Below are 10,071 nucleotides of genomic sequence, written 5' to 3'. Positions count from 1 at the left end.
TTGGACACCCCTGATCTAAACAGTATACAGATGTTATTATACAGGGGTGTCCAAACTCAGTCCTGGTGGGCCGGTGTCCTGCATATTTCAGCTCCAACCCCAATTAAACACACCTGAACCAGCTAATCAAGCTCTTTCTAGGTATACTAGACTTCCAGGCAGGTGTGTTGGAGGAAGTTGGAGGTAAACTATGCAGAAAACCGGCCCTCCAGGACCAAGTTTGGACAACCATGGGAAAATAGCTGAAAAGTAACTCAGTCAAACCAATTGTTATAATGCAGGAGTGTCAAACTTCTTTCTGGAGGGCCGCAGCTCTGCAGTTTAATTCCAGCCCTGCTTTAGTTTTTAAACAAGCCTGAAGGACTCGATTAGTTTGATCAGGTGTGTTTAATAAGAGTTGGAACTAAACTGTGCAGAGTTGCGGCCGCCCAGGAACTGAATTTAACATCTGTGATTAAAGCCAGGGGTGTTCAACCCTATCCTAGGAGATTTACCTTCCTGCAGATTTCAGCTCCAACTTTGAACAAACACACCTAAATCAATTAATTTAGACCTGAACAACACTTGATAATTACAGGCAGGTGTGTTTGATATGGGTAGCCACTGAAATCTGCAGGAACAGGGTTGGTCACCCCTGCTTTAAGCCATTAAATTGGTAAATGAATTATTCTGATATATGTCAAATTTAAAAGAAATGTGTGATTAATACTTATAATAATAATATTAGTAATACATTATTCATTATTTATACTCTTAATGGTAAAATTGAAAAATCAATGCAGTGTTATTTTAGTAAAACTGAGTTATACAAGTTAGTTTTAGATTAGCAGTCTTTAATTTTTCATTTATTTTTATTTTAGTTAAATAGTAATTGTGATGTATTTTTTATATTTATTTTAATTTATTATATTAAATCATTTATAAAATTGTAATTTTTTTATTTATTAAACAGTTTTATTAATACTTTATCTTACAAAAATGTAAGGGGGTATGGAGATATATTTCATTTTAATAATGGTTTTTAACAGTTTTAGTTTTAGTTAGCTATTATAACTGAAACTAAAAAATAAAAAGTTGCATAAATTAATGTTTCACTTGAAGTCGCTTTGTAATTTCTTATATAATTTGTCAGAAAATATAAATTTGTTATTATTATTATTATTATTATTATTATCATCATTATTAAAATAAGAATTGGTATTTATCATCATCATTATTATTATTATTATTATTATTATTATTGTCGTTGTTGTTGTTGATAATAATAATAATAATAATTAATAATAATAATATTAATAATAGTTATTGGCATGTTTATGATGATAAACAAGATTACAAATAATTTTTATAAACAATAAAAATCTAATATTAATAATAATAATAATTATAATAAATACCAATCTATGAATGTTTGTATTATTATTATTATTATTATTATTATTATTATTATTATTTTATATTACAAATAATAGTATCAATAATTCATTAGTTTTCCTTTAGCTTAGTCTCTGTATTCATCAGGGGTCGCCACAGTGAAGTGAACCAGCTAGTGTCAATAATAAGCACCAATAATCATACTAATAATAATTATTATTATTACTTTTTACTATTAGTAATAATAATTATAATAAATAATAATAATAATTGATAACGGTAATAAAGGGGGACAAAATTACAAATAATTATTAACAATAAAAATCAAATAATAATACAAGGAATAATAATGATAATAATAATAACAACAACAACAACAACAACAACAACAACAACAACAACAACAACAACAACAACAATAATAATAATAATAATAATAATAATAATAAATATTAATAATAATTTATATTTTTATGGTAATAAATTTATATAAGAAAATATAAATGATTTTCCCCACAGTCCAAAGACATGCTGTACAGGTGAATTGGGTAGGCTAAATTGTCAGTAGGGTATGAGTGTGTGTGTGTGGATGTTTCCCAGAGATGGGTTGCAGATGGAAGGGCATCTGCTGCGTAAAAACTTGCCGGATAAGTTGGTGGTTCATTCCACTGTGGCAACCCCGGATTAATAAAGGGACTAAGCTGACAGGAAAATGAATGAATGAATGAATGAATAATAATAATAATAATAATAATAATAATAATAATAATAATAATAATAATAATAATAATAATATTAATAATAATAATAATAATAACAATAATAATAATAATTATTATTATTATTAATAACAACAACAACAATAATAATAAATATTTTTATGGTAATAAACTTGGACAAAATAACCAAAAATTATCATAAACAATAAAAATCTAATAATAATTATGATAATAAATAAATAATAATAATAATAATAATAATAATAATAATTAGTAATAATATTGATAATAATAATAATAATGATAAAAAATAATAATAATTGATATTTTAGGAAAGTAGGACAAATTTACAAATAATTATTATAAACAATAACAATCAAATAATAATAATAATAATAATAATAATAAAAGAAATAATAATAATAATAATTTTTATTATTTATTTATAACTTATTATTTTTTTTTTATTATTATTTTCTTGCTATAAGTAATAATAATGATAATAACAATAACAACAATAACCAATAACTATTATTATTGCTATTAAAAAAATCCTTTTAATAACAATCGTAATAACAATAAGCGTTTACATTTTTACGATGGTAGAGACAAGACACAAATAATACAATTGAAGAGTTCAGATGCAAAAACCTCTAAATGCCGTCTGAAATTTTCTTCTAAAATGAGCATTTTTGTCAGCCTCCAGTGTGTATGTTCAGTCATTTCACTTTTATGGCAAAGAATAAGTGCTTTTCATTGATTTGAAAGTGACATAACTCAACATAAATAAAGGAGGCTGAGAGTAATGCTCATTTTCGATGGAAATTTCAGACAGCACTTGGAGGTTTGTAAATCTGAACTCTTCAATTGTTAAATGAATATGTCCGTAAATAAAAAGCAAAACAATTAGAATAACCCATTCTTCCAGCAAGTACTGTAGTCAAGCAGTTGCGTTAACACAGAGCTCGACTGATAAGCACACACTGCTGCATGCACACCAGCTATGTTATTCCAGCCTATCAGAACTGACGTCAGCACAGGAACACAAGATTTTCTCACCTTTTGCGAGGATCCCACATGTTTCTGCTCCTTATTTAGGACTAAAGAGCATGCAGAGAGGAAGAACAAGGAACAGGTGTGAGGAGGCCTGAAATAGTGCAAACACTTGCAGCAACACAAACTCAGCTTTACAGTGTGTTTTCAGGACGGACGTCTGAGGGCTCAGCATGCAGAGTCAGGAGGAGGTAATTTAGGCTACACGTATAGAGTCGTTAGGAGTTTAATTTATGAGGAATCGCCGGTCAGACGCGTCCCGCAGAGGAGTGATCTCCCAGTTTAGTGTCCGCCATGTAAGGTCAGGCCTCTAGCGGGAAGACAGATGTCTTGTCAAGGACCCAAATAGATGGACAGGCCGATATATTTTGGCTCTCCAAATGCAAAACCTTTCAAATGGTGCACATTCTCAACTCAAAATTCAATGTCTAGCCAGCGTCTAAGGCAGGGATGTCAAAGGTACGGCCCGCAAGTTATTTAATGCAGCCCACGAGAGGATTCTGTGAGCTGCAATTTTTCAATAAATATACTGCTGTTCCAATTGTGTCCACTGGATTGCGCAATAGCAAACTGTTAATTTCATCCGACTCAGAAGCCTGTATCAGTGTCAGTTTGACAGCCATCTCAGAGAGAAAGACCTCACTTCCCACACACAGACTTTACTTTATTTCTCATTTGCTGTGTATTATATTAATTTAATGATGTTAACATATTACATCCTTTATGCATATCTAAAATGCTTTGACAATACTGTAAATGTCATTCCAATAAAGCAACTTGAGAGAGAGAGAGAGAGAGAAAGAGAGAGAGAGAGAGAATTAAGATATTGAAGATAGATAGAGATATTGAATAATATGATGTATTGTTGATATTTTATTTAATTATTATGTATAAATAGCATCTTTTTTTTTGCTACTACTATTTACTGTGTGTACCGTTTTTTTATTATATATGTATGTTGCTTTTTATGTAAACTTTATAACTGCTTTGGTAATACATTTGTAACAATTGTCATGCCAATAAAGCAATTATTGAATTGAATTGAGAGAGAGAGAGAGAGAGAGAAAGAGAGAGAGAGAGAGAGAGAGAGAGAGAGAGAGAGAGAGCATCCTTTATCTCTCAGTGGGTGCACATGGCTCCTAAATGGCATAAAAGTAAGAGAAATAGTGTATTTCAATTACTTCAACAGCCTTTTAAAAATAACTTTAACCCACTGAAAAGAAAAGGTGTATAAAATTGTCATAATGAATAAAAGTCAAGTTAAAAATCACATTATTTTTTGTTTGTCGCATGTAGTTGACCATTTATTTGCTGTGGGAAAAAGGGGCATTTCAATCCGGCTACCCCTGCAAGTATATTTCAAACCTGTGGGAAGCCCTGCACACTGAGGAAATGTAACTATTTTATGTTTTGTCAGTTTAGTAGCTATTTCATACGAGCTCAGTCATATGAAAATGTATCATTTGAAAAAGGAGCCCTTTAGACGTTGATATTTGGTTGATTTTAGGTTGGATGTTGGACATTGACATCAGCCAGACGGGTTCTGACATTAACCTGATTTTCATTTCCAAGCAAAATGCAATGTCCCCACGTATAGAGTTAGATTTGTTCCTTTATTATTCAATCAAAAATACCTCGTTTTAAAAAAAAAATTAAGTATGTAGTATTAAAAAAATAAAAGATTTCAAATAAAAACATGTTTAATTAAAAAACTTATGTCAATGATAATAAAATATTTTGGATTGCAAAAAATAAACAATTGTCCTATTATGCAGCTACCACAATTTCATTGCACACATTAATTTTACTCTCTTTTCTGCTGTCATTTATTGCACGTCAATCTGACGTCAAGTTGACATCTTGTGCCTGCTGTTTTTTTTTTTTTTTTTTTTTTTACTTTTTAAGGTTAGACAGTTGGAAGAAAGATCAAGGTCCCTTAATTTAAAAGCATAAATAAATGGGGGAAAATCAAAAATCAAAACATGAATAAAAAATAGTCAAGTTATAACCTTAACTTTTATGATTTTGATCGCAATGCAATAATGTGCACCTTTTGTAAAGCTACTTTGAAACAATAATTATTGTGAAAAGCGCTATACAATAAAGATGGATTAAATTGAATTAAATAATTCATTTAAAGTAACAGCAAATTGTATAAATTTTATGATGTTTTTATGCTCACCAAGGCAGTGAAAACAACGATGTTGATCTCGAATAATAATAATATATTATGAAGCGCATCACATTACTGATGCAGCATTCCTTGCTTAACAAAAACTGCATTTCTTTTTAAAACTGAATCCTTGAAATCGTTTTTGATCACTTTAAAGTGTCCTTGATGAATAAAAGCATTCGTTTCTGTCAACGTGTGGAATGGTGTTGGAGTGCTGCAATACTGTGGTGCTTTACACCTCAGAACACATCTATAAATAGAGACTGACCTGCATGAATGTGGGTGTCCAACTTATTTCTTATCAGCATCAGCAATCACAGGCTCTGTTGACAAAGAAAACCAGAACACGCTTCAATACACAAGCTTTCGAAACCATTTTTTGCAGCCAAACAAACAGGAATGTGAGAGTTCTATAAAAATGCCATAGTAATTTATAGTACAGTAAGTACTACTGTATGTTGTGTTTGAATCATTCTATAGTAATGTACTTGAATGAATCGGTTGGAGTGATTCAATAGTTGCGACAGTAACACAACAACAACTACAGTAATATAAACAAATCATCCAGGCGACACTCTGTTGCTATTTGAGAAGCAGCCACTAGATGCCGCTAGTGTCACGTGGTGGCCATTTTGGAATAAAAATTCCAATAGAACAACAGCACAGATAAAACATTGAGTCAAATATGAGCTAAAATGAGTATACATCTTTAGAAAAGTCAAATTTTAAACCAATTTCCCAATGAAAACAGACAATTTCCAAAATGTTGACAAGACTAAGTTTAATACATCTGATATTTAAAATATCTGTTTCACATATAACATAAAAGTAAGATTAACAAAATTATTTAATAACTTTTCTTTGTTTTTTCTCAAATTAGGGTGAAGCAAAAATGAGTTTACACAACAAAAACTATATTATCTGGTAGTTTGTGGTAGAGGTCTGCGGTACATCTGCGGGAGCCGTGGGACCCGACCAGTATTCTTGCGGCGTGGGAATAAATTTCCCAAAAAAGCATGGAAGCGGTCGGTAACTGGTGTAGTTTCAACGGTAGCGGGCGGTCTAACAATATCGCTCCCGACTCCCGAGCGAGCGAGCGTATGTATGTATATATGTATGTGTGTGAATGAGAGAGCGTGATGCTGTGTTTAGCTTGTTTGTTGCTGTCTATGTGTGTGTGTGTGTGTGTATGTGAATGAGAGAGGGAGCTTGGTGCTGTCTATGTGTGTGTGTGTGTGAATGAGAGAGCATGATGCTGTCTGTGTGTCACTTGCTTGGTGCTGTGTGTGTATGTGTGTGTGTGTTTATACAGACAACTTGTTATAGGCTGTCTGGACTCTGTAGCTATAGCTGGTTAGTTTTTGGTTCTGTTTGCCTCCCCCTCTCGGATCGGGCAGCGGGACAACAAATGCTGAATATAAGCGGCATGGGTTCGGACTAAAACCTGGCAGGAGCGGGATTCAAAATGTAATCCCACGCAGATCTCTAGTTTGTGGCCTCCATGATTTTAATGGCAGAATTTAAAATCATGTATAAAAAATATTTATAATAAATAAATTAATTTGGAAAAAGTGGCTTTTTAAATAAAAACTTTATTTTATTTTTCTAATAGACAACACTGGAAAACATACTTTGCACTATTATAATATAATACTCCAACTAAAATAACTGTTAATCAGTTATCAACATCTCATTCTGAAAGTCATGTTTATTTGATTTAACATGTCAGTATTAATATGTATTATGCCAGTGCATAAGCTATTAAATTAAAGTCATTTAAAGTAATTTCACCTAAAAGTGACAGTTTCAAAAAAACAAATATGGTTAATATATGGTTAACATTAGGTCTGTAAAATTAACTATTAAAAGTGCTGATAATCCACCAGTCTATGATTGTAAGTGTTGAATTGTCGACTTTCAGGTTGTATTTTAGCTTTGATTCATTGATTTATTAATTTTCTTGTCGGCTTAGTCCCTTTATTAATCCGGGGTCGCCACAGCGGAATGAACCGCCAACTTATCCAGCACGTTTTTACGCAGCGGATGCCCTTCCATCTCTGGGAAACATCCACACACACACACACACACACACACACACACACACACACACACACACACACACACACACACACACACACACACACACACACACACACACACACACACACACACACACACACACTCATACACTACGGACAATTTAGCCAACCCAATTCACCTGTACCGCATGTCTTTGGACTACCGCATGTCCAGAGGAAACCCACACAGGGAGAACATGCAAACTCCACACAGAAACACCAACTGAGCCGAGGCTCGAACCAGCGACCCAGCGACCTTCTTGCTGTGAGGCAACAGCACTACCTACTGCGCCACTGTGTCGCCTTCAGCTTTGATGCGTTTTGTAAATGAGTGAATAAAAAACAAAGCAGCTGCTTGCCATCGCGACAGCAATAAGATCCAATGGACGACAGATCGCTTTCCTTACATAATAGCGGAATCGCTGGCCGCTGCTGTTGCAATGGAATGTTCTATTGAGAGTCGCCTCTTAGTAAATCTAAGCTCTTTGACTGTAGTTTTCGGGAACTATGGATAATTAATACTACAATGCACCACAGTTTACTGTAGTAAAACTAAATTATAATAAATTATAACAAGCTATTTATTACAGTTTATTAGTTCACTATAAAGAGTTGTTAAAACTACAACATATACTGTAAATACTACTAATATATTAGTATTTACAGCTGCTTGGCTGGTTTTAGCTGGTCAACTAACCTGGTTGTAGAGGGTTTTTGGCCATTTCCAGGCTGGTTTCCAGCCCAATCCAGCCTGGTCTTAGCTGGTCAGGCTGTAAAATGACCAGCTAAAACGAATTTGACTTGACATAGGACATAGCTGGTTTTGGCTGGGCCCCCAGTCTGGCTGGGGTGGTTAAACTGGTTTCAGCTGGTCATCTCCCAGCCTGACCAGCAAAGACCAGGCTGGAAATGGCCAAAACCCTTCTAAAATCAGGCTGGTCGACCAGCTAAAACCAGCCAACCATCCTAGGCTGGTTTAAGCTGGATTTTTCAGCAAGTGTATATAAAAACATTAGCATTTAATAGACCATTTTTTGGAATGTAAACAAAAACAATATTCCCATCTTATTTCCAGTTTTACATTTTTGATTTCTAGAGCTTCTAAGAACACAAAAAGAGCCACATATTAATGAATAATGTTATGATAGCCGTTTTAACATAAAGATATGGTTAAATCGCCTCTTGTTACAGTTATGAAACAGTTTGATAACAAGCAGGAAATGTTCATGGGCCAATGACATGACCACGTTGGTCAATAACTATACTATTTTCTATTTTCATGTATGCAAGGAGTCATCGCTCATCTTCTCAACTTTCAAAAGGTCGTAGAACATTTTACAATAGCAATAAATAGATCCGACGGTAAGAGCACGTGAGGAGTGATAACTCGACGAGCATAAGAGCAGACACAGATCGGGTCAGGCATTTGTATAAACGCAGCTTAGCTTGGATTACGCTCATATTAGACGTCCATAAACTGACGCTTCATTTGATGACTTGGCGTAGAAAGGATCCCAATCATACAAGCCTGTTTATAACACACCGGAGATCATCTGACAGGATCAACATTTAACATATTTATCTTGCTAAATATAAACCGCATGACATTTATGTCAACAATGTTTTATGATTCGACACTCATTCCAGCATAACGATTTCATTATTTTCAGAAATGCAAAAGTCAAAGCTTAAAAGTCACCTGGACTGATTGTTAAAGGAATCCCAGCAGGCACACAAAGTCAAAAGATGTGAAATATTCAGTTAGATTCATTTGATGTCAGGTGACCAAAATTCAATTACTAACCAGTGTTTAAGGACAATTTTATTTTGATGTCTAATAACGACATCAAATGACATTGATATTTGTTTGATTTTAGGTTGTGTTGTGACCAAAATCCATTGTTAAGCCAACATCTTAAACCATCCTCATATTGACGTCAAATACTGACATTTATTCATGAGGTATGGCAACCAAAATCCAATGTCTGATAGACATCATAGTGGTAACGTCCACACAACGTCAAGCTGTAACATCATTAGACGTTGATATTTGGTTGATATTAGGGTGCATTGCAAAGTGACCAAAAACTAGTCTAAAAACACTGATGTCGGTCTGACGTTGGGTTCTGACCAAGCGGAAACCTCCCGCTCTCCCTCGTGAAGCCAATACGGAAGTAAATCTGTAACTGGCTGGCTCCAGGAAATGCAGATGTTCTCTGACTGCAATGCTAAATTGGCCAATTTTACAGCTGATAAAAACATGTTTACAGCAAAAGATGGCATTGGTGTATATAGTTAATATCACCCTTCATGACAACTGTGAGGAGGGTGAATTTTTTTATAACTCATCCATTTCGTTTTTATTAAGTTATATTAAGTCTGGCTACTTGAGTGGCAGCTTGGTCTCGCCGCTGGCTGTCTCATCACCTCAGCTGATTCCGGCTGATTAGCTGCTGAACTCGGCATATTCAACATATTTTTGATTTGTTTTATGTGGCTTCACACAGTCATTTGACTTTTGGAATTAATTCCTCCAATTATCAGATGATATGGCATGTTGGGGAGTGGAGAACATGAGTCTGATTCCAGCGACGCTCCAGGGACAGACGAGTCTTCGCTGAGGCCATCTTTCAGCCTAAACCACGACGAATGAAGTTCTGCACAAGACTTTTGG

General features: G+C 34.0%; 3 protein-coding genes across 7 annotated transcripts in view; 1 reads left to right on the top strand and 2 right to left on the bottom strand.

Moving 5' to 3' along the window:
• Window positions 1-10,071, top strand: part of slc12a5a (solute carrier family 12 member 5a) — a 2,560,186-nt gene that overhangs the window by 1,510,079 nt on the left and 1,040,036 nt on the right. The gene's annotated exons all lie outside the window — the stretch shown is intronic.
• nav1b (neuron navigator 1b) overlaps window positions 1-10,071 on the bottom strand; it is a 947,042-nt gene that overhangs the window by 656,331 nt on the left and 280,640 nt on the right. The gene's annotated exons all lie outside the window — the stretch shown is intronic.
• The window catches only part of mybphb (myosin binding protein Hb), a 53,323-nt gene that overhangs the window by 748 nt on the left and 42,504 nt on the right, over window positions 1-10,071 (bottom strand). For 3 of the 5 annotated variants that reach the window (NM_001100137.2, XM_087255001.1, XM_087255002.1), the window contains 2 exon segments: window positions 3,153-3,193; window positions 5,588-5,642. In NM_001100137.2, coding sequence (NP_001093607.1) covers window positions 5,611-5,642 — 32 coding nt within the window. In that variant the 3' untranslated portion in view covers window positions 3,153-3,193; window positions 5,588-5,610. 5 annotated transcript variants of the gene reach the window in all.

Source organism: Danio rerio, chromosome 6 (assembly GCF_052040795.2).
Source record: "Danio rerio strain M-AB ecotype USA chromosome 6, GRCz13ab, whole genome shotgun sequence".
Classification (NCBI taxonomy): domain Eukaryota; kingdom Metazoa; phylum Chordata; class Actinopteri; order Cypriniformes; family Danionidae; genus Danio; species Danio rerio.
This window is presented reverse-complemented; position numbering and strand designations above follow the sequence as displayed.